Source organism: Spermophilus citellus (assembly GCF_964194105.1).
Source record: "Spermophilus citellus genome assembly, chromosome: 3".
NCBI lineage: Eukaryota > Metazoa > Chordata > Mammalia > Rodentia > Sciuridae > Spermophilus > Spermophilus citellus.
In genome coordinates, this window is record NC_138184.1 from 46,074,300 (window position 1) to 46,099,475 (window position 25,176).

The window sequence follows — 25,176 nt, forward strand, 5'->3', positions numbered from 1 at the left end:
GCGGCCCGGGTTCGATTCTCAGCACCACATACAAAGTTGTTGTGTCCGCCAAATACTAAAAAAATAAATATTAAAATTCTCTCTCTCTCTCTCCCCCTCTCTCTCACTCTCTTAAAAAAATTTTTAAGCATTTTTCTCTTTTCTGTATAAATGTTTCTAGAGTGTTTTTTTTTTTCCCCAATACATTTGGAATTTGCAGCCTTGGTGAAATATGTGGAAGAAAAATGATAGATATCTCAGTAAATTAGATATTTGCCTTTGGGAGATTATAATAGGTCTTTTGTTCTGACCTGTAATTATTAGAATTTTTAGTAATTTTTGCCCTTTTTTGGGGGGGAGTACTGGGGCACTCAACCACTGAGCCACATCCCCAGCCCTATTTTGTATTTTATTTAGAGACAGGATCTCCCTAAGTTGCTTAGGGCCTTGCTAAGTTGCTGAGGCTGGCTTTGAACTCCTTATCCTCTTGACTCAGCCTCCTGAGCTTCTGGGATTAGGTGTGTGCCATAGCACCCAGTTAATTTTTGCCTATTAATGAAATAATTACATAGAGGTCTTCTAGGATCTGTCCTTGTTTAAGTCAATATTATTATTATAAAATCTACACATTCAGTTCTGAATTGTAGTTAATGTTGGGGTGGATTTCTAGGACTCCAACTGAGATGTGTGGTTTATAGGATGAATTAAATTTTTGAGATTGAAATCCAGTGGATTGTATTATGCTCTTCTCTTTCAGACCACAGCTGGTTGTCATAGCTCTCTCTCTTTTTTTCATATCTAAACATGAGCATAAGGGGATCAGAGACCCCCTTCTCTTCATGCTGCTTGGTCTCAGGATTATTTTGAGCTGAAGGCAATTGGGAAACAGCAGTTGCAAAGATCCCTCTCCCTTCTCATTGTGTTCCGAAAAGCAGGACACAAATTTATGAAGGTGTTTACTTGCTCCTTTGTCATACTGAGAAGGGTAGAAAGATTCTGAAACATTGTAGAAGACTCTTATCTTAGGTGGGCATGGTTTCACAAGCTGTGATCCTAGATAGTTGGGAGGCTGAGGAAGGAGGATCATGAGTAGGAGGCCAGCCTGGGCAATTTAGCAAGACCTTGTCTCAAACTGAAAAACAGGGCTGGAGATGTTACTCAGTGGTAGAATGCTTGTTTAGCATGTGCCAGGCTCTGGGTGCAATCCTCAGTAATGCAAAAAATAAAAAAGTAAATAAAAAATAAAGACAAAAGAAAAAGACTCTTCCTTAGAATGGTATTAGCTTCAGTTTGTATAAATAGGTCTTACTAAAATAACCTTATCCTCCATTAGTTTTTTTTCTACATGTATTTTTTGTTCCACAATTTACTGGTTTCAAGAAGCCAAACCCCAAGACTAATCATTTCTCTGCAGTTTATCCCCTTTGCTAAAATGTTACATAAGCTCCCAGATCTAACTAACTTTTGAGGTCATTACTTTTTTCTGTGAAGTGTTCATGTGCATGTGAAATAAATATTTTCTCTTGTTAATCTGTTTTGGTCGATTTAATACACGGGTCCTAGCTATTAAACCTAAGAGAGTGGAGAAGAAACTTCACTCCACCCCAGCAAGCATATAAGTTAATTTTTTTTGGTAAATATTTTTTTAGTTGTTGATAGACACAGTATCTTTATTTTATTTACTTAATTTTATGTGGTGCTGAGAATTGTACTCAGTATGAAGCAAGTGCTCTACCACTGAGTACAGCCCCAGTCCTAGAAGTTAATTTCTCAAGAAGATACCTTGGTGTTTGAGTAGCTGTTTTAAAGTTAGCCTCTGCATGTATCATTTTGTTTTTGGAAGTTAAACTCAATTGTATATCTATGTAAATAAAAAACATTTTTTCCAATATTTTAGGCATATAAATGACCCACATTTTTTTTTCTGGTATTGGGAATTGAACCCACGTTCACTTTACCACTGAGCTACATTCCAAGCCCTATTTATTTGTTTATTTTTATTTTGAGATAGGATCTTGGTAATTTGCTGAGGCTCTCAATAAATTGCTAAGGCTAGGTTGGCCTTAAACTTGTGATTTTTCTGCTTTATCTTTCTGAGTCATTGGGATTACAGGCATTCACCACCATGTCTGGCCTTAGAGATGCTTTTTAATGCCTTTAAAAAAAATTTTTTTTTGTAGTTGTAGATGGACAAAATGCCTTTATTTTATTTGTTTATTTATTTATTTATTATTCTGTGGTGCTGAGGATTGAACCCTGTGCCTCACGCATGTAGGCAAGCGCTCTTCCACTGAGCTATACCCCCAGCCCTAATGCCTTTTTTTAATAACCTGCACATCGTTTTATCCAAAGTATCATTGGTACTTCAAGTGGAATTGATAAAAGATTTTGAAAGTAGTCACCTTGCCATCTGAATTGATGAACATTAATTAGACAGCAAGAGACTATGTATTTTGTACATGATCATTGGTCCCAGTTATGATTTCCAAACAGTTTGCTTCTCTTCTGTGTCTATTAAAAGGAAGCTGAAATTACTGTGCCAACTTTGGAATGGATTTTATAGTGCTATGGAAGGACATGGTGGAGCAGACTTTAGGAAAGTATCATAAATCAAGGTTTTGTGTTTGTGGATATGCAGAAGAAAAAGTAAAGCAGCATTTTAGACAGTGTGAAGGCTATATTGATAAAATGATTTTGGAATTCTCAATGGAATGGTTTGCCAGTCTCACCATCCTTCTTTTCTGTCTGTCTCTCACTCACTCTCTCTCTCTCTCTCTCTCTCTCACACACACACACACACACACACACACACACACACATTTTATTTGTTTATTTATTTATTTATTTTTATGTGGTGCTGAGGATTGATCCCACACACACTTACTTTAGATCCTAATGACTTGAGAAAAAACTTTGGTTTGTTTTTACGGTTCAATTCCTTATTCCATTTGAGTACCTTTTATCTTAGAGATGTAAGTTTAAATGTGCTTTCCCTCTGATACATACTTGTCAGATTCTTTTCCTCCTTATTGTTTATCATTGACATCATTTGTATTTAGGTGTTCTTGCAGCTTAAGCTATATTGGCTACCCAAGTACAGTACACACTGTATTATATAACATGTCCAGAGAGAAAACTCAGCATTAGTAGAGAAAATTTGAAGCATTGATGAGTCTAAGGGAAAAATCAGTTTTTGCTCTGGGTGGACTTGATAATATTTGTCTCATAATTTCTTGTCTATATACAGCAGTGACATTATTACATATGTTATACTTTGCACATTTATATTGAAGGATCATTTGGGGTTTTTTTTAATGTTCAGTCTGTTGTGGACCAACACTTTTGTAAAATGCAATTTAAATGCATTATTTAATAATGGATAATTATCTAATAATAAATAATCTAATGACACAAAATGAAAAAAACAAGGAATGCAAAACAAAAATCTCAAATTTGTCACAGCAATGTCCAATTGCTATAAACCTTTCAAATGTTTATTCTCACTGTCCTTATTTATTTGGTCTTGGATAAGTAACAAAAGTTTGCAGACTGGCATCATTCTAACAACTACACTTTGAGAATCTCTAATTTAAAGTATTTTTTCTCAGGAATTCCAACTTAGCCATGCTAATCACAGGGGGAGTGACTATGTAAAGTTGAGGGCCCAGGAATGGGGATGACTCTAGAAATTTTTTCTTAGTCATACATATTCTAACCCACTCTATAGCTGTGTTTATGATAAAATAGAAATAATATTTTTAAGTTATGTATTACCTTTAGGTAAAATATTTAATCTTTTTTTTTTCTCAGAAAAAACTTTTTGTGGGGGTATAGGAAGATTCCATCTGTTTACATTTACTTTGCGGTCTCAGTTTGAGTATCATATGGAAAGAAAACTTACAGAATACTCTGTGCCTACGATAGTTTTAAAATGGGACATCTCTTTCTGCCGTATTACCTGCTCATGAAGGAGGAGCCAGGATTGAAAGAATTGGTTCCTTGAATGAACAGTATGGCCCAGAGACCATTGATTTCTAGAGCTCTGTGATCTGAGGGGCCTTTTTCAGAGGGGCTTTTGTATTTAAATGAAGAAAAGTTTCATTTTTTTCTCCAATTGGCAGTGAAATGAATTAAAAAATAATAGCTTTGTTGAGATATAATTTACATAACATAAATTTACCCATATAAAGTATGCAATCCATTGAGTTTTGATTGGCTGGTTATCAAACTAGGATTTTGTGTATGCTAGGCAAGTACTTTACCAATAAGCTATAGCTGCAGTCCCACATAATTCAGTAATTTTTAGCATATTCACAGAACTGTGCAACTGTTGCCATAATCAACTTTAAAACAGTTTTATCACCCCATGGGTGGAATATATTGAGCACATTTCACATTTATTACAATGTTACTAATTCTAAATATAGTAACTTGGAAAATTTGAGTGACAAGTTATTTCATGGTTTTTTTTTTTAGAGTATCTATAGTTTTTTAAAAAAGTTAATACCTGACAGCTTAAAGTTTGCATTTAAAGAGATTGGCTAATATAATTAACTTCATTTTAAATTCAGTAGTAAATCAATTACTTGAGCTCTGAATCTTCTGTAGTATATCTTTTTAAAAAAGCTGCTTGGGCTGAGGATGAGTTCAGTGGTAGAGTGCTTGCCTAGTTTATGTGAAGCCACAGGTTCGATCCCCAGTACTGGATGGGGTGGTGTAGGAAAGAGCTTTTATTGTGAAATATAAAACACATCCAAGATTGAGGAACAGAACTTGGCTAACATCTCAGAAACTTCTTCATGCCACCTCCAATATTATTTCCCCTCACCTTCAAATGTAACCACTAAATTTTTTGCTTTTCTTTATACTTTTATCATCCAATTATGTACTCCTTTTTAAAATTATTTTTTAGTTGTAGATGGACACAATACCTTTATTTTATTTGTTTCTTTCTTTATTTATTTCTATGTGGTGCTAAGGATCGAACCCAGTGCCTTACACGTGTGAGGCAAGTCCTCTATAGCTGAGCCACAACCCCAGACCCCAATCATGTACTCCTTATCATTATAACTTTGAACTTTTTTATATACATGGATTTGAACAATATGTATTATTTTGTGCTTGGCTTCTTTTGCTCAATAGCAACAGTTTTCAAAATTTTTTTAATTACATGTGGGAAATGGAATAGAAAAATTAAAGAGACTTTAGAGTTAAGATATGCTTTAGGGGCTGGGGTTGTGGCTCAGTGGTAGAGCGCTTGCCTAACATGTGTGGGGCCCTGGGTTCGATCCTCAGCACCACATAAAAATAAATAAATAAAGGCATTATGTCTATAACTAAAAACATTTTAAAAAATGGTTCCTTCACATAAACCATTTTAAAAAATGGTTCCTTTAAAATTGATGAAACTTGGATAAATAAATATTATGCTATGATATGCATTTACTTATGGCTTTGCCTCTAACCAGCAAAGATGGTTTGAGTCATCTTTTTTTTTTATTAGTTGTTGATGGATCTTTATTTTATTACTTATTTATTTGCAGTGCTGAGAATTGAACCCAGTGCCTCACACATGCTAGGCAAGCGCTCTACCACTGAGCCACAGCTCCAGGTCTTTTTTTTTTTTTTTTTTTTTGAATTTTTTAAATATTTATTTAATTTTTTTTTTAGTTCTCGGGGGACACAACATCTTTGTTGGTATGTGGTGCTGAGGATCGAACCCGGGCCGCACGCATGCCAGGCGAGCGCGCTACCGCTTGAGCCACATCCCCAGCCCAGCTCCAGGTCTTGAGTCATCTTTTGAGGCACGTGAAGTTTTAGGATCTCCTTTTTCTTTTTAAAAACATGACAGACTGTGTTAAAATTATTCATACAAGGGCTGAGGCTGTGGCTCAGTGGTAGAGTGCTTGCCTAGCACATGTAAGGCACCGGGTTTGATCCTCAGCACCACATAAAAATAAATAAATAAAGGTATTATGTCCATCTACAACTAAAAACATTTAAAAAAATGATTCATATGGTTCCTTTAAAATTGATGAAACTGGATAAATAAATATTATGCTATGCTATCCTTAATTTCTTTCATTTTTGTTTTTATTAGGTTGTCTTGGAGATACCCAGTTTTGTTTTAGATTTCGACAGTCTTCTGGGAGGAAGGTGTCACTGCATTGTCTCCTGGATCAATTTGACAAAGATTTACCAGTTTACTTAAAGGTTGGAAAAGTAGTCATAAAAAAATGTCTATGTGAGAAGAAACTGAAGAGCTTATTACTGTGGAACTCATTTATTCCATTACCTCTGATAGCTTTCAGAAATTTGCTTTTACTTTTATTTGTTATATAGCTGAATTTGAGTCTAATTGATAAGAATTCAGCATTTGAGTGAAAGAGACCTTATAAAATTATAAGTTATAATATGTTCTGGAAACATAATGGCATTATGAATTATAAAAGTGAATTAGAATGCTGAAGTAATTTTCTTTCATTAATAATTATTTGTTTGAATGTGGGGGTGGAGTGGTACTAGGTAGTCAGTATCATCTAATGTTGAAGTAGTTGTTCCCCAAGTTGTCCTTCATACATTTAGTTGTTTCTTTTATATTTTTAATGATTTTTTTTTGCAGTTACTGTTTATTTAAACAATTTTAGTAATTCATGATTTCGGAATCTAAGTTTCTCTCTTTGAGTACTCCATGCTTGTATGTCTGGTTAGATAAAGAACATTCCCATTTGGATGTCCTGTCAGCACAATAAATATGAACGTAATATCATTTGCCTAAAATCAACTTTTACAAATTGACCTTCCTGTTTGGAACCCGCTCTCAGCACAGATAATACCTTTTGAATTTTTCATATTTATTTTTTAGTTCTCTGCGGACACAACATCTTTGTTGGTATGTGGTGCTGAGGATCGAACCCGGGCCGCACGCATGCCAGGCGAGCGCGCTACCGCTTGAGCCACATCCCCAGCCCGGATAATACCTTTTGAAATGTTGAGTCTTAGAGTCATTAGTTACTCCATTTCCATTTTCTGTTGCTACCACAATCAACATGGTCTTCCAACTGATGATAATAATAGCTAATATTTACTAAAGCTCTTTATGTTCTAGGCACTGTATTAAGAAGCACTGATTAACTTATTTACTACCTATAGTCCTCTGAAAGGGTTCTTTTTACAAATGAGGAAATTGAGCGAGAGTAAGAAATTTACTACCGGGCTGGGGATGTGGCTCAAGTGTGCTCACCTGGCATGCGTGCGACCCAGGTTCGATCCTCAGCACCACATACCAACAAAGATGTTGTGTCTGCCGAGAAGTAAAAAATAAATATTAAAAATTCTCTCTCTCTCCTCTCTCACTCTCTCTTTAAAAAAAGAAAAAAGAAATTTACTACCAAGACATTTACCTCTTGTTTTTTTAATTTTAATTTTATTTTTTTTAATTGATTTTATTATTTTTTAATATACAACAATAGTGGAATGCATTACAATCCTTATTACACATATAGAGCACAATTTTTCGTATCTCTGTTTATAAAGTATGTTCACATCAATTTATGCCATTATTCATGTATCTTTTTGCATTACAATTCTTTTTTTTTTTTAATTTAATTTTTTTTATTGGTTGTTCACAACATTACAAAGCTCTTGACATATCATATTTCATACATTAGATTGAAGTGTGTTATGAACCCCCAATTTTACCCCAAATGCAAATTGCAGAATCACGTCGGTTACACATCCACAATTTTACATAATGCCCTATTAGTAATTGTTGTATTCTTCTACCTTTCCTATCCCCTACTATCCCCCCTCCCCTCCCCTCCCCTCCCATCTTCTCTCTCTACCCCATCTACTGTAATTCATTTCTCTCCTTGTTTATTTTCCCATTCCCCTCACAACCTCTTATATGTAATTTTGTATAGCAATGAGGGTCTCCCTTCATTTCCATGCAATTTCCCTTTTCTCTCCCTTTCCCTCCCATCTCATGTCTCTGTTTAATGTTAATCTTTTCTTCCTGCTCTTCCTCCCTGCTCTGTTCATAGTTGCTCTCATTGTATCAAAGAAGACATTTGGTATTTGTTTTTAGGGATTGGCTAGCTTCACTAAGCATAATCTGCTCTAGTGCCATCCATTTCCCTGCAAATTCTATGATTTTGTCATTTTTTATTGCTGCATAGTACTCCATTGTGTATAGATGCCACATTTTTTTTTATCCATTCATCTATTGAAGGGCATCTGGGTTGGTTCCACAGTCTAGCTGTTGTGAATTGTGCTGCTATGAACATCGATGTGGCAGTATCCCTGTAGCATGCTCTTTTAAGGTCTTCAGGGAATAGTCCGAGAAGGGCAACAGCAGGGTCAAATGGTGGTTCCATTCCCAGCTTTCCCAGGAATCTCCAAACTGCTTTCCAAATTGGCCGCACCAATTTGCAGTCCCACCAGCAATGTACAAGTGTACCCTTTTCTCCACATCCTCGCCAGCACTTGTTGTTGTTTGACTTCATAGTGGCTGCCAATCTTACTGGAGTGAGATGGTATCTTAGGGTGGTTTTGATTTGCATTTCTCTGACTGCTAGAGATGGTGAGCATTTTTTCATGTACTTGTTGATTGATTGTATATCCTCCTCCGAGAAGTGTCTGTTCAGGTCCTTGGCCCATTTGTTGATTGGGTTATTTGTTATCTTATTGTCTAATTTTTTGAGTTCTTTGTATACTCTGGATATTAGGGCTCTATCTGAAGTGTGTGGAGTAAAGATTTGTTCCCAGGATGTAGGCTCCCTGTTTATCTCTCTTATTGTTTCTTTTGTTGAGAGAAAACTTTTTAGTTTGAGTAAGTCCCATTTGTTGATTCTAGTTATTAACTCTTATGCTATGGGTGTCCTATTAAGGAATTTGGAGCCCGACCCCACAATCTGTAGATCGGAGCCAACTTTTTCTTCTATCAGATGCAGAGTCTCTGATTTGATATCAAGCTCCTTGATCCATTTTGAGTTAACCTTTGTGCATGTGGAGAGAAAGGGATTCAGTTTCATTTTGTTGCATATGGATTTCCAGTTTTCCCAACACCATTTGTTGAAGATGCTATCCTTCCTCCATTGTATGCTTTTAGCCCCTTTATCAAATATAAGATAGTTGTAACTTTGTGGATTAGTCTCTGTGTCCTCTATTCTATTCCATTGGTCCACCCACCTGTTTTGGTACCAGTACCATGCTGTTTTTGTCACTGTTGCTCTGTAATATAGTTTGAAATCTGGTATCGCTATACTGCCTGATTCACACTTCCTGTTTAGAATTGCTTTTGTTATTCTGGGTCTTTTATTTTTCCATATGAATTTCATGATTGCTTTATCTATTTCTACAAGAAATGCCGTTGGGATTTTGATTGGCATTGCATTAAACCTATAGAGAACTTTTGGTAATATCGCCATTTTGATGATGTTCTGCCTATCCATGAACAGGGTATATTTTTCCATCTTCTAAGATCTTCTTCTACTTCTCTCTTTAGGGTTCTGTAGTTTTCATTGTATAAATCTTTCACCTCTTTTGTTAGGTTGATTCCCAAGTATTTTATTTTCTTTGAGGATATTGTGAATGGAGTGTTTTTCCTCATTTCCGTTTCAGAAGTTTTGTCGCTGATATACAGAAATGCCTTTGATTTATGCGTGTTGATTTTATATCCTGCCACTTTGCTGAATTCATTTATTAGTTCTAGTAGTTTCTTTGTAGACCCTTTTGGGTCTTCTAGGTATAGAATCATGTCATCTGCAAATAGTGATAATTTAAGTTCTTCTTTTCCTATTTTTATGCCTTTAATTTCTTTCGTCTGTCTAATTGCTCTGGCCAGTGTTTCGAGAACTCTATTGAATAGAAGTGGAGATAGAGGGCATCCCTGTCTTGTTCCGGATTTTAGAGGGAATGCCTTCAACTTTTGTCCATTCAGAATGATGCTAGCCTGAGGCTTAGCATAGATAGCTTTTACAGTGTCAAGGTAAGTTCCTGTTATCCCTAGTTTTTCTAATGTTTTGAACATAAAGGGATGCTGTACTTTGTCGAATGCTTTCTCTGCATCTATCGAGATGATCATATGGTTCTTATCTTTAAGTCTATTGATGTGGTGAATAACATTTATTGATTTCCGTATATTGAACCATCCTTGCATCCCAGGGATGAATCCTACTTGATCATGGTGCACAATTTTTTTGATATGTTTTTGTATTTGATTCGCCAGAATTTTATTGAGGATTTTTGCATCTAGGTTCATTAGAGATATTGGTCTGTAGTTTTCTTTCTTTGAGGTGTCTTTGTCTGGTTTCGGAATCAGGGTGATGTTGGCCTCATAGAATGAATGTGGCAGAGCTCCCTCTTTTTCTATTTCCTGAAATAACTTGAAAAGTATTGGTATTAATTCTTCTTTAAAGGTTTTGTAAAACTCCGCTGTATACCCATCTGGTCCTGGGCTTTTCTTGGTTGGTAGTCTTTTGATGGCTTCTTCAATTTCATCCATTCATATTGGTGTGTTTAAATTGTGTGTATCCTCCTGACTCAGTCTGGGCAAATCATATGACCTAAGAAATTTATCGATGTCTTCACTATCTTCTATTTTATTGGAATATAGGTTTTCAAAATAATTTCTAATTGTCTTCTGTATTTCTGTAGCATCTGTTGTGATATTGCCTTTTTCATCCCGTATGTTAGTAATTTGAGTTTTCTCTCTTCTCTTTGTTACCATGGCTAAAGGTCTGTCGATCTTATTTATTTTTTCGAAGAACCAACTTTTAGTTTTATTAATTTTTTCAATAGTTTCTTTTGTTTCAATTTCATTGATTTCCGCTCTGATTTTAATTATTTCTTGCCTTCTGCTACATTTGCTGTTGTTTTGCTCTTCCTTTTCTAGGGCTTTGAGATGAAGTGTGAGCTCATTTATTTGTTGGTTTTTCCTTTTTTTGAGGAATGACCACCAGGCGATGAATTTTCCTCTTAAAACTGCCTTCATTGTGTCCCATAGATTCCGATATGTTGTGTCTGTATTTTCATTTATCTCTAAGAATTTTTTGATTTCCTCCTTTATGTCTTCTGTAACCCATTGATCATTCAGTAACATATTGTTCATTTTCCATGTGATGTAGGATTTTTCCTTCCTTCTTTTATCATTGATTTCCAGTTTCATTCCATTATGATCAGATAAAATGCATGGTATTATCTCCACCCCTTTATATTTACTGAGGGTTGCCCTATGGCATAATATATGGTCTATTTTTGAGAAGGATCCATGTGCTGCTGAAAAAAAAGTACATCCACTTGATGATGGTTGATATATTCTATATATGTCAGTTAAGTCTAGGCTATTGATTGTGATATTGAGTTCTATAGTTTCTTTATTCAACTTTTGTTTGGAGGATCTGTTCAATGGTGAGAGAGGTGTGTTGAAGTCACCCATAATTATTGTGTTGTGGTCTATTTGATTCTTGAACTTGAGGAGAATTTGTTTTATGAATGTCGCAGCACCATTATTTGGTGCATAAATATTGATAATTGTTATGTCTTGTTGGTGAATGGTTCCTTTTAACAGTATATAATGTCCTTCTTTATCCCTTTTGATTAACTTAGTCTTGAAGTTGATTTGATTCGATATGAGGATGGCCACCCCTGCTTGCTTACGAGGACCGTGTGCGTGGTATATTTTTTCCCATCCTTTCACCTTTAGCCTGTGTATGTCTTTTCCAATCAGATGTGTCTCCTGGAGGCAGCATATTGTTGGATTTGTTTTTTTAATCCATGATACCAGCCTGTGTCGCTTTATTGGAGAGTTTAAGCCATTAACATTCAGAGTTACTATTGATATATGGTTTGTACTTCCATCCATGTTTGATTATTTATCCTTTTTTAAAAAAATTTAGTTTCTTTCTCCATGATTATCTTTCCCCTCACCCTCTGTCTTTACTGAGGCACTTCCCACTGATGGTTTTGGTTATTGTTTTTCATTTCTTCCTCGTGTAGTGTTTTGCTCAAAATGCTTTGCAATGCTGGTTTTCTGGCTGCAAATTTTTTTAACTTTTGTTTATCATGAAAGATTTTTATTTCGTTGTCATAACTGAAGCTTAATTTTGCTGGATACAGAATTCTTGGTTGGCATCCATTGTCTTTCAGTGTTTGAAATACATTGTTCCATGACTTTCTTGCTTTCAGTGTCTGTGATGAAAAATCCCTTGTTAACCTTATTGGTTTACCCCTGAATGTAATCTGTCTCCTTTCTCTTGTAGCTTTTAATATTTTCTCTTTGTTCTGTATATTGGATATCTTCATAACAATGTGTCTTGGCGTTGGTCTACTGTGATTTTGTGTGCTCGGTGTCCTGTATGCATCTTCAATTTGTATATCTGTTTCCTTTTTTATTTCTGGAAAGTTTTTTGTAATTATTTCATTCAGCAGGTTACTCATTCCCTTGGTTTGAATCTGTGTACCTTCCTCTCTCCCGATGACTCGTAAGTTTGGTTTTTTTATGTTATCCCATAACTCTTGGATGTTTTTCTCGTGATTTTTTACCAGCCTTTCTGAGTTGGCTAGACTCTTTTCAAGATGATATATTTTGTCTTCATTATCTGACGTTCTGGCTTCTACTTGCTCCACTCTGTTAGTAATACTCTCAATTGAGTTTTTAATTTGGTTTATCGTTTCCTTCATTTCTAGAATTATTGTTTGATTATTTTTTATAATCTCTATCTCCTGATAGAGATGCTTAACTTCTTCTTTTATCTGTTTATGTAATTCATTCTCAATGTGTTCTTTCGCTGCTTGAATTTGCTGTCTTGTATCCTCTTTAAGGTTCCATTCCATCTGTCTAAGGTGTTCCTTGAGTTCTTTATATGACCATTTTTCTGATGAATCTAGTTCATCCTGAATATTTAGGCTGTCCTGCATTGTTTGTACTCCTTTTCTTCCTTGCTTTTTGAAGCTGCTCATGTTACTTCTTGTTCTGTTTGACTGATGAGTTACTGTTTACTCCTATAAATTTATTAGATGCTTGGGAGGAAAGGTATTAGAAGGGAAGGGAAGAAGTCACTAAAGAGAATGAGAGTAAGCAGGTAGAATTCAAGGAAGGGGGGATAAGATAATTGAAAAGAAATGAAAAGACAAAAGAAGAAAAAAATAGGAAATAAAAAAATTAAAAATATTAAAAAAATAATTAAAAAAATTAAAATTAAAATTAGAAGAAAAAAAATTTTTAAAAATTAAAAAAACATTTACAGAAACAACAAGAAAAATGAAAATGAAAGAGAAACCCAAATCAAAAAAAAAGAGAAAAGAAAAAAAGAAAAAAAAAACCTAATAAATGCAGTCTTAGAGTTTGATTAACTTCTCTTCCACTAGGTGGCGCTGTGCCCACCAGGCCAAGTTTCTCCTGTCAATACGCGGGAACCAATCACTGTGCAGCAGCTCCTCCCAGACTGGGCGAGTCTCCAATCCTGAGTGCCTAGGGCCTCCTCTTGTGTCTAGTCACTTCCCACTTTTCCTCTAGCCAGGCCCCTCTCAAGGGTGCCGCTCACCACAATACTGGCTACACGCCAGGTCTGCTGCTCCCGGGAGCCCTGTTTTCATGAACGACTGGGCACACTCTCCCAGTTTGCCATTCCCTCAGACCCTAAGTTTGTAGAGCTTGGGGCTGAGAATCCTCAGCGAATTTTACTTGCCCTCCGGTAGCCACGCCCCCGGTAGCTGGTGCAAGAGCCCTCAGTTATCAGCACTGGTGGGAGTGGTAGTTCCGCGCCACGGGTCCCGCGCCACCTCTGATTCCCTAGGTCTGGCTATCGTGCTCACGGGAGAGCTGGGAGGGGCCCTTAAAGTTTCCCCGATGTGTGGAGAGGGAAGGCTAGGGGATTACACACCTGTAGCCGCAGGTTTCAATGAAGTTATCTCCTCCGCCGCAGTCTGATGACGTCAGTTCTCTGCCATGGTGGTATCTCTTGCAAATGGCGACAGTTCGTTTTCCTTTGCCGGGCGACCAATACAACGGGTGGGTCCTTACTGTCTCTCCCAAGCCCCGTTTCAAACCTATGACCACTACCTATGAAGGCTCGGTTGGCATTTACCTCCGTAGGATGAGAAGGGCTGACCAGTTGTTTCAGCCGGATGGATTAGTGCTGAGTCACAGCTGTTTATCTGCGGGAAGCAGGCGAACGGGAGCTTGAATTCAGCCGATCTGGGCTCAGTGTGTGTTCTGAGAGTCCCAGACTGTTCGCCCCAGATCCACGTCAGCTCAGCATTGCCTAGTGATCCTGAGCAAACAGATTTAGGTTGTTTACGACTCCCTATGCCTGCACAGCTGAAGAGGTCAGAGACTTGATCTCTCTGCGCCTGCCACCATGTTGGAATCTGCATTACAATTCTTAATACACATGCATACCACAGTTTGTCATATCTCTGCAAATAAGGTATGTTGACACCCAATTCAAGTTTTCATACATGTACTTTGTATAATGATGACCATCATATTCCACCATCCATGCTAATCTCCTTCCCACTTCTTTTCCGTCCTACCTCTCTTCCCTATCTAGAATTATTCTAATCCTCCCATGCTCTCCCTCCCTACCCCACTATGAGTCACCCCCCTTATATCAGAGAAAACATTCGGCATTTGTTTTTTTGGGATTTGCTGCCTTAGCATTATCTTCTTCAAGGCCATCCATTTACCTGCAAATGCGATGATTTTGTTCTTTTTTAATGCTGAGTAATAGTCCATTATGTATAAATGCCACATATTTTTTTGAGAGAAAGAGAGAAAGAGAGAATTTTTTAATATTTTTTAGTTTTCAGTGGACACAACATCTTTATTTTATTTTTATGTGGTGCTGAGGATTGAACCCAGCACCCCCGCGTGCCAGGTGAGCGTGTTGCTGCTTGAGCCACATCCTCAGCCCAGTGCCACATTTTTTTTTATCCATTCATCCACTGAAGGACATCTAGGTTGGCTCCACGGTTTAGCTATTGTGAATTGTGCTGCTATAAACATTGATGTGGCTGTTTTTTCTAACACACTACATCTTACATGCTGTTGCCAGCTGAAGTTTACATATATATTATAAAAATAGAATCTAAAATGACTACCAATTGCTGAATGGAAAAAAGAGCTAATAATAGTACTTTTTTTTTTTTTGGGTCCTTTCTTTTTGGACCATTAAAAATAAAACCCTGGACTGGGATTGTGGCTCAGTGGTAGAGGGATTGTCTAACACGTGCCAGGCCCTGGGTTCGATCCCAAGCACCACATAAAAATAAATAAGTAAAGGTATTGTGTACAACTACACTTAAAAAATAAATATTTAAAAAAAATAAAATAAAACCCTTGGGGTTGGGGTTGTGGCTCAGTGGTAGAGTGCTTGCTTAGCATGGGTGAGGTACTGGGTTTGATTCTCAGCACCACATAAAAATGAAATAAAGATATTGTGTGTCCACCTTCAACTAAAGAATAAATATTTAAAAATACAATAAAATAAAACCCTTTACCTTTTCAGTTTTCGTCCTCATCTCCCTTCTATACATGTGCCATATTTTAGCAAAACTGAACTATGTACTTTTTCCTGAAATAGCTTGTGGTTTTTGGTCTCTGTTTTTTGCTCATACTCCTGGCCCTCTAAACCTAGAATGTATTTGTTTTTGTTTAATCCATTCTTCAATGTCCAGTTAAAAAATCATATTCTTCTCTCTTGCCCTTCCTGTAATACTTTGTGCTTTGCATGGTAACCCTCCTCCTATTATATAATAATAATTTTTGTACTTTTCTTATCCATCCTAAATTGTATTCTCCTATAGGAACTGTGTTTTATGCATCTTTTTCTTTTCTAACACAATACATTGTTTAAAGTAGGTTGTCAATGAATATTTTTTTTAAGAAATAACAGTCAAGTAAGGGACTGAGTCAAAATTTTCCATTAGGATATAAAAGCCCTAAAGGTTTTGGAATGTAATCACCTTTCAGATCATGTGTTAATAACATTCTAATGATTCTTTATTACTGGATTAACATATATCTGGCTATGTAAGATTCATATTGCATTAAGTCCTTTTATTTTCTCTTTCAAGATTTTATATTAGGGCATCTCATGTTTGGAAAAAGACTGCTCCCTTAGTCTTGTTAAACTCAAAATTTTAATCAGAATTAAAAAATAAAAGTTAGTATAGCTTTGGGGAAAATATAGATTTTAAATATCTTCAGTTTAACTAATATTGATGGGAATGAAGAACGTAAGCCAAGTTACAGGGGGAAAAGTCTCATTTAGTGTTTAGATTATGATTGTTTTGTAATTTGGACAGGTTAGAAGGTTTTTATCTGGTAATTGCTATCATGAATTGTGTTGTTAGATAAGCACTAATAGCTCTTTGTGTATATACCTAACATCTCTATTTGGGTTTATAAAGGAAGCTGATGTTAATGTTAAAAGATGGCTATTTATTTATTTTTTGCTCAATTTTTTCTTAGAAAGATCCTGCTTATTTTTATGGATATGTATACTTTCGGCAAGTTCGAGATAAAACCCTTAAAAGAGGCTACTTTCAGAAGGTAATTTTCATATACACTAGTACAAATATTTTTATACTGTGATTAGTAAAGTAGAAATGATTATGCTTTATAATTTTCAATTTTTGGTATTTTATCTTTAAACATACTGGACTTTATAGTTTTTAGATTATAGATACCTGTACCTAGATTTTGAATAGCTGTTGAATTTTTGCTATCTCTGTGCTAGGCTCCTGATAATGTTTGTTAATATGGAGGAGTCTGCTTGATTTTGATATTTTAGAATAAGAGAAAGAATAAACGGATTATAATATTGTTACAACTAATAAAAGCTTGTGTATCTTTTTTTTTTTAAGAGTCAGTAAGTAAATTTTAGCAACTTCTTAGCTACTGTTGTTTCTTGTAAACTTAGTCTTTTTCTTAAAAAAAAGAAAAAAAAAACAATTCAATTTTATTTAATCCCAGCTAGCAGGACACACCTTTTCCATTTGTAACCAAAATTTGCCCTGACCACCATTGGATGCTGTATAGAAAGCTAGAGTGTTTTTCTAGGAAAACTTCATTAAAAAAAAAAAAATCAGCATAATCCAAATCTGAAGTGATCCAAGTAGAGGGTCACAATTTCTAATTAGATAGCTATGACAATTGAACTATAGAACACAACAGTCATAGGTCTGTGGGGAAAGCATCACAGTTTGTTCTTTCCTTAATAGGATGATTTCATATGGCTAATTCCTAATGTCCCTGTGCTATGGACAATAGTAGCTAGGCTTTGGAAATTATCCATGACCTTAATCTGTTTATTATAAATTGTTCTTAAAGTACAGGAACATCTGAGTTATTTCTTTATGCTTTTCAAGTGTGATAATAAACTTAAACTTTATGCATTCTGAGGCTATATTTTTGTATTTCCTTTAAACTATCTGCTATAAAAGCCTTTTTATTTCAAAATGCATACTTTTTGATGAATTCAATTTGTTAGTAATTGTTCTTGTGAGACATGAATGGCAAATTTAAATTATAATCATTACACATTTAAAAGAAACATTGTTTCTTTTTCCCCTCCAGTCTTTGGTTTTGATCAGCAAACTACCTTATATTCATTTTTTTCACACCGTGCTCAAACAGATAGCACCGGAGTATTTTGAAAAAAATGAACCTTATTTGGAAGCAGGTAAGCTAATGATTGCAAGAGTTATGTACCTTTATGAAGGAATCTAAAAGACCACTGAAAATATATGATAGAAATGAAGTTGACCTTCTGAAAAAATCAGAAGAATTTAAGGGTTATATGGTGGGAGAGAGAAACAAAATTATTTGGCACTTTTTCCCCCACAAACACCAAAAATAGTATCTGTTGGTATTTCCTCTAACAACATAGACAATGTCTATTTATTAGGATAATAATAAATGAATTTTGAGTTGACAGTTCTTATTATCATTGAACAGAATCCTTAGTAACTTGATACAGTTGGAGTGTGGTATGTATTTGTAGCCAACTTTAATAGTAATAAGTGAACAGGAGTCAGGTGCGGTGGCAAACATCTGTAATCCTAGCAGCTCTAGAGACTGAAGCAGAATTGCCAGTTTGGGCCCAGCTTCAGTATTTTAGCTAGATCCTGTCTAAAAAAATGGGGAAGGGGGCCTGGGATATAGCTCAGTGGTAAAGCAATCCCCAATACCATAAAAAATAAATGAACAGGAGAACTTCCGTTAAATTAATTTGTTGCTTTCAAAAAATTATTAACCAGGCCCAGTGGTGCCTGTAATCCCAGCAACTCAGGAGGCTGAGGCAGGAGGATTACAAATTCAAGGCCAGCCTCAACAATTTAGTGAGGCTGTATGCAATTTAATGAGACCCTGTCTCAGAATAAAAAATAAAAAGGGATGGGGATATAACTCAGTGGTAAAGCGCCCCTGTTTCAACTCCTAATGCTAAACAACAACAATAGTAACAACAACAACAACAAAAGCTATCTATCTATATCTGTATTGTATATCTATATATCTATATACATATATACATACATATATATACACACATATATATAAATAATCAGTTTATATCCTGGAACATGTTTCTAAGTGAAATGTTAAGATATTTTCATCACTTGTACTTTATTTCTCTTCCATTCTTCCCAGTATATTTTTCCTGCTTTACAGAAAGTAGAGTTCTAATTTTTAACACCCCATTTTAATATTTCTACTTAACACCAAGAAAACATTTTGTCTGAAAATATTTTCCAGCTTGTAATGATGTTGATCGATGGCCTGCTCCAGTGCCGGGGAAAACGTTACATCTGCCCATTATGGGGGTAGTGATGAAGGTAATAGCTTTTAGCTCACTTGTCTCCTTTTTAAAGAACTTGGTAGGAAGTTAACACATGGGTTTTACTTACTAACTTCCTCATAATATTTTGTAGTGTCATTGTTTTCACTTGTTTGTTGTGAGGCATTACAAAGAACCTACTTGACAGAATCATTAGTCGCACAACTCTGCAGCTCCAGTCCCATTGCATCCTGTGGAGTTTTCACAGGAGTATCATTTCTGTGTAATATATGTAAACATAAATGTTGCTTCCTAGAAGTTTACAACTCCATGTTTCTACTAATGCCTCCAGTGGTAAGCAGAAACAGTTCACTTTTTTAATTGGATATTTAAGAGTCCTAAATGATCTTCTTAACATGTAGTGTTGACCAAATATGTCTATCCCTAAGTATTCTCTGTTAAGATGATTTTTTTAAAAAAAAATAATTAGCATTTTACTCTCAGGCTTTGCAACTCACTATCAAGTTGGACTTACTTTTGACAATGTTCTCTTTTTAGATGTGCTTATTTTTTTAAAATGTGTATTCTTTTTTTCCATGGGAAATCATGAAAAATAATACTGATAGTTTCCTGTGGGATTTACTCAAAAATTTGGCAAGATTAAGAGGGTGTGTTTGGGTGGGTGTGTATATTAATGAACCAAAGATTGGTATGATAAACAGGAAACAGTATGAGATTGATGTCCTTTTTCTGTTTTTCAACAGTTGTGCTTCTCAGTGGGTTAGTGATTTCTCTGTGCATGCGGTTATAGAGTCCTTGGTTCAATTACTTTCTACTGTGGCTAAAATTAATATGACCTTAGTTTTAAAATCTGATATGAATACTTAATATTTATAGCTTTTTAGATATTGCCAAATATACCTTTAAGGGTGCTTCTTATTCTTGTTTTTCATAGCCAAAGATAATTTCTTTCTCTTTAAGGTACGGATTCCCACATGTTATGACAAGCCTGGGACAACTCAAATAGTACAGTTAACTCAGCAGGTAGTGTGCTACTATGGTGAAATGATCACAGAAGTTTTAAATGAGCAAATGCAGTTTGTTCATTATATATTTTTGAATGTCACTAAAATATTCCATTGAATTTTTTTTTTTTTATATTGGGGATTGAACCCAGGGGTACTTGACCACTTAGCCATATCCCCAGCCCTATTTTTAAAATTTTATTTAGAGACAGGGTCTCACTGAGTTGCTTAGTGCCTCGCTTTTGCTGAGGCTGGTTTTGAACTCAAGATCCTCCTATCTCAGCCTCCTCATGCCCAGTATATTGAATAATTTTTAACTTTGAATTGAGTAATCAACTTTCTAATATTTCTTAGGCTTTTTTTTCCCCCTTGGTATTTCTCCAGGAGACACTGGAGAACCCAGAACTTTAATTGTGAGGACAAGGGGAATGTGAATTTTTTTTTTCCCAAAAGGCTTAATTCTGGCAAAAGCAGTTATTTTAGAAGAGTGGTCAGTAGATATCTGATTTTAAAAGACTCAGTCAAAGGGATTCTGTGGTGCCAGGCACAGTGGTATTTGCCTGTAATCCCAGTGAATTAGAAGACTGAGGCAGGAGTTTGGCAAGTCAAGGCCACCCTCAGCAACTTAGGGAGACTGTATCTCAAAATAAAAACTTTTAAAAAGGCGTGCTCCTTGGGCTGGGGATGTGGCTCAAGCGGTAGCGCGTTCGCCTGGCATGCGTGCGGCCCGGGTTCGATCCTCAGCACCACATACCAACAAAGATGTTGTGTCCGCCGAGAACTAAAAAATAAATATTAAAAAAATTCTCTCTCTCTCTCTCTCTCTCTCCTCTCACTCTCTCTTTAAAAAAAAAAAAGGCGTGCTCCTGGGTTTAATCCTCAGTAGTGCACACACACACACATACATACACATAGACAAAAGATTCCCTAGTTATGATTCCACTCCAGTTTTCCAAAAGCAACATCTGTTCATGGGTGGGGTTGAATTTTTCATTTGAAATGTTTTAACTGGTGTGTTAGCTAGCATTCCCTTTGTTCTTTGAATTGAGTAAAAATTGAGAGCAGTAAAAAAGCTGATAGTTTTCTGTTACATATGTCAACTAATATTAATGATAGTATTTCATACATTTGTGAACTAATCTTACATCTGATTATTGAACTAATTCTTTATTCATAGTATCTGTGTTTTCTGTCTTCTGCCATACTATGGGAAGTTGGTAAGACCCATTTTCTCTCTGGTTGCTTCTAGCAGAATAGAATTTTCAAAAGGTAGACAGGGAAGCCTGGCTTATTGATCATGAGATAAGCATACTTTAAAAATCAATTTCTGCATCTTTTAGTGACATCATCTCTTTTGTTTTTGTCTTTTGCCTCTTAGGTAGACTCACACATATCTGTTATTTTACCTACTGTTCATGAAGTGGATCTTTTCAGGTAAAAAAAAAAAAAAAAAAACCTTTTTAAAAATGCCTTTTTTCTCTTGCTTTGTGATATTGTTTGTTGAGAAAAAGAATGTTCTTATGTAGCATATGTAAAAAACCAGAAGAAAACACTCATAATGTTTTATATGATAAAAATCGGTGTTTGCCGGTTTAAAAAAAGAAAACAAAATTAGTGTTCTTTGGTTGTGGTAGCACATATCTGTAATCCCAGTGACTTGGTAGGCTGAGGCAGGAGGATGACAAGTTTGAGGCCAGTGTCAACAACTTATAAAGGCCATAAGCAACTTAGTGAGACCCTGTCTCAAAATAAAAACGAAAGAACTCAGTGGTAAAGTACCTCAGGTTCAATCCCCAGTACCTAAATAAATAAATAAAATCAATTAATGGTTAATGGTTCATCCCTGGCTGCCTGCATCTTTATAAGCTTTGACAGAGAAATTTGGATACGGGCAGGCTATTACATGGTAAAAGCAAATTGTTTTTTTTTTTTTTTTTTTTTGGCGGGGTTTGGTATGAATGGTTTTGGAATGATGTTAGAAAATACACTTTTTTTAGAGATGCATTTTGAAGAATTTTGGGGTGAAATGTCATGATGTTTGTGCTTTATTTTAAAATGCTTTAGTAAGAAAAAATAAATGATGTAAAAACAGCAAATACTAATTGTTAAATCTACCTGTTATGTATGTGGGGATTTTACATTTTTGTCTTCATTTTTGTATGTTTGGAAATTTCAAAATGCAAAGTTTAAAAAACAGAGATACTGATGGTGCATGCCTGTAATCCCTGCGTCTTGGGTGGCTGAGTCAAGAGTATTGGGAGTTCAAAGCCAGCCTCAGCAAAGAGGCTTAGTAACTCAGTGAGACCCTGTCTCTAAATAAAATGCAAAATAGGGCTAGGGATGTGGCTCAGTAGTTGAGTGCCCTTGAGTTCGATCCCCCACACCAAAAATATAAAATAAAAACAAAGCAAAACAACAAAAATAGATACTCTGGCATTTGAGAAGGAAGAAAAATTCATAGAGAGGTTGGGAGAGGGAGTGTGGGAGGATTAGAAGAACTCTAGATAGGGCATAGGGGTGGAAGGGGAAGGGAGGAGGCATGGGGGTCAAAAAGAGGGTGGAATAAGATGGACATCATTATCCTAAGTACATGTATGAAGACACGAATGGTGTGAATATGCTTTGTATATGACGAGAAAAAAAAATTTTTTAATGAATAAATAAAAATAAAATTATAACAAAAATAGACTCATTACCTCCACGCTCATGAGTTTACGTCATTAGGAGCAAACTGAAAGAGTACCCAATGACAAAAATAAAGTATGATTAAACTAAAACCAGTGTACAAGATAAATATACATTAATTTATAATGATATAGTATATTATTAAATAAGTGTTCCTTGCAATCATTTAGATTAATTATGTATGTTCTCTATTCTCAAGGAGTAAATCTCTACTCATTCTGTATATAGAGACTTCCTCACAAAATTTTCAATGTGGAAATGGAGGAAAAGAGAAAATAATCTTACTGTACTCTCTTCATATGATGTGATAACATTGGCATATTATCTCTTTGATTTTTTTTCCTAAAATCTATACTTCAGTCTAACAATAAGAGAAACATCAGACAAATACCAACTGGGAAACATTCCATAATTTACCTAATATGCACCCCTTAAAACTCTCATGATCAAAAACAAGGAAAATCTAAACTGCCATAGCCAAAAGAAGCCTACCGGGGCATAAAAACTGGAGTATAAATGGATATCAGATTAAAACCTAAGGAAATCTGAATAAAGTATATATTTCTATTATTATTAATGATTCGGTATTGGCTTGTTAATTGTGGCAATAAATAATAAAATACACTAATATATTTTAAATAATAAAACACATATAATAATAATAATAATAAATAAAACACACTATTATAATAATAAAATATACTAGTGTATTAACATGAGAAATTGAATGTGCGCAGTGTGAATTCTGTGTACTATTTTCTCAGTTTTTCTGTAAATCTAAACAGTTCTGGATATTAGACCCTAAATAATAAAATGTAGTCACAAATTAGCATGATATGAAAAAAAAAAAAGAAGGAAGGAAAAAGAAAAAATACTAGTGTTTGTGCCTTTACCCAGAACATCCAAATAAAGAATCTTTAGATTGGTACCCAGTTCTAGCTCTGCACGAAGTTCTGATGTATAGCCCAGCTTGAGAAACCACTACTATCAATGAGCGATTACTATATGTCAAAAAAGTTGTGAAAGTAGGGTTTTTTGGATGACTTTAAACTTTATAGAATACTGCCTCAAAGGTTGAGTTGTTGCTGGATGTGGTGGTACATGCCTGTAATCCCAGCAGTTCAGGAGGCTGAGTCAGGAGGATCACAAATTGGAGGTTAGCCTGGACAATTTAGTGACACTCTGTCTCAAAATAAAAATAAAAAAAAGGAATGCACTGCAGGTGTAATTCAGCAGTAGAGTGCACCCCTAGATTTTTTTTTTAATATTTATTTTTTAGTTGTAGTTGAGCACAGTACCTTTATTTATTTATTTTTATGTGGTGCTGAGGATCGAACCCAGGGCCTTGCATGTGCTAGGCAAGCGCTCTACCACTGAGCCACAACCTCAGCCCCCAGCACCCCTGGATTTAAAAAAAAAAATTTTTTTAGTTGTACATGGACACAATACTTTTATTTATTTATCTTTATGTGATGCTGAGGATCAAACCCAGTGCCTCACACATGTTAAGCAAGCACTCTACCACTAAGTTATACCGCAGCCCCAGCAACTTTGGGTTTAATCCCCAGTACCACCAAAAAAAAAAAAAAAAGAAAAAGTTAAGTTTATTTGTTTTATATGCTTGATTTATTTTGTATGCTTACTTATATTTCTAGGTATTTGTCCAATAAAAATGAAAACATATGTCCACACAATGAATTGTATGTACTAGGTGTGATAGCATACACCTATAATACAAGCTAAGGCAGTCGGATTGCAAATTTAAGGTCAGTCTGGGCAATTAAGTGACCCTGTCTCAAAGTAAAAAATAAAAAGTGTTGGTGATATAGCTCAGTGATAGAGTGCCCCTAGTGTTCAATTCCTAGTCCCTCAAAAAAAAAAAAAAAAAAAAAAAAAAGATTTGTTTGCAAATGTTTATACTATGTAATGGCATGTAGTGGCTTTATTCATAACATCCGGATATTGGAAACAACCTCAATCCCCATCAGTTGGTAAATGGATAACAAAGCATAATACATGCATGCCCATAGAATACTACTTAGCAGAAAAAGAAAATGAGCCATTGATTCATACAACATCGGTGACTCTCAAAAACATGCTGAGTGAAAGGAGCCATACTTCTGAAAGCTACTCAGTGGATGATTTCATATAATATTCTGGTAATGGCAAAACTCTAGGGATAGAAATCAGATCAGTGCGGGGGCTAGGGAAGGAAAATTGACTATAAGAGGAATGAGGGGGCTGGGATTTTGGCTCAGCGTAGAGTGTTTTCCTAGCACATCTGAGGCCCTGGGTTGAATCCTCAGCGCCATATGAAAATAAATAAAATAGGGGCTGGGGTTGTGGCTCAGCAGTAGACTGCTTGCCTCACATGTGTGAGACCCTGGGTTCGATCCTCAGCACCACATTAAAAATAAATAAGTGAAATAAAGGTATTGTGTCCAACTACAACTAAAAAATAAATATTTTTTTTAAAAAAGAGGAATTAGGAAATTTTTTGAATGATGGAACAATTCTTTATCTTTGGTAAGGGTAAGTCTTACTGTATATAGGTTATAAATGTGACTTCAAAACAAAATTACTTTTCTTAAAAAAATTATGGTAGAGCGTTCTTAGAATGAAAAGAGGGGGCTGAGGTTGTGGCTTAGTGGTAGAGTGCTTGCCTAGAATGTGTGAGGCACTGGGTTCAATCCTTAGCATGAGGT

The 25,176-nt window shown here is 35.5% G+C and overlaps 1 protein-coding gene across 4 annotated transcripts in view; it reads left to right on the forward strand.

Moving 5' to 3' along the window:
• Positions 1 to 25,176, forward strand: part of DENND6A (DENN domain containing 6A) — a 72,343-nt gene that overhangs the window by 15,585 nt on the left and 31,582 nt on the right. For all 4 annotated transcript variants that reach the window (XM_081284141.1, XM_081284143.1, XM_081284144.1 and 1 more), the window contains exons 4-9: positions 6,080 to 6,192; positions 16,454 to 16,534; positions 17,561 to 17,666; positions 18,740 to 18,819; positions 19,743 to 19,805; positions 21,165 to 21,220. In XM_081284141.1, coding sequence (XP_081140267.1) covers positions 6,080 to 6,192; positions 16,454 to 16,534; positions 17,561 to 17,666; positions 18,740 to 18,819; positions 19,743 to 19,805; positions 21,165 to 21,220 — 499 coding nt within the window. The remainder of the gene's footprint in view (positions 1 to 6,079; positions 6,193 to 16,453; positions 16,535 to 17,560; positions 17,667 to 18,739; positions 18,820 to 19,742; positions 19,806 to 21,164; positions 21,221 to 25,176) is intronic.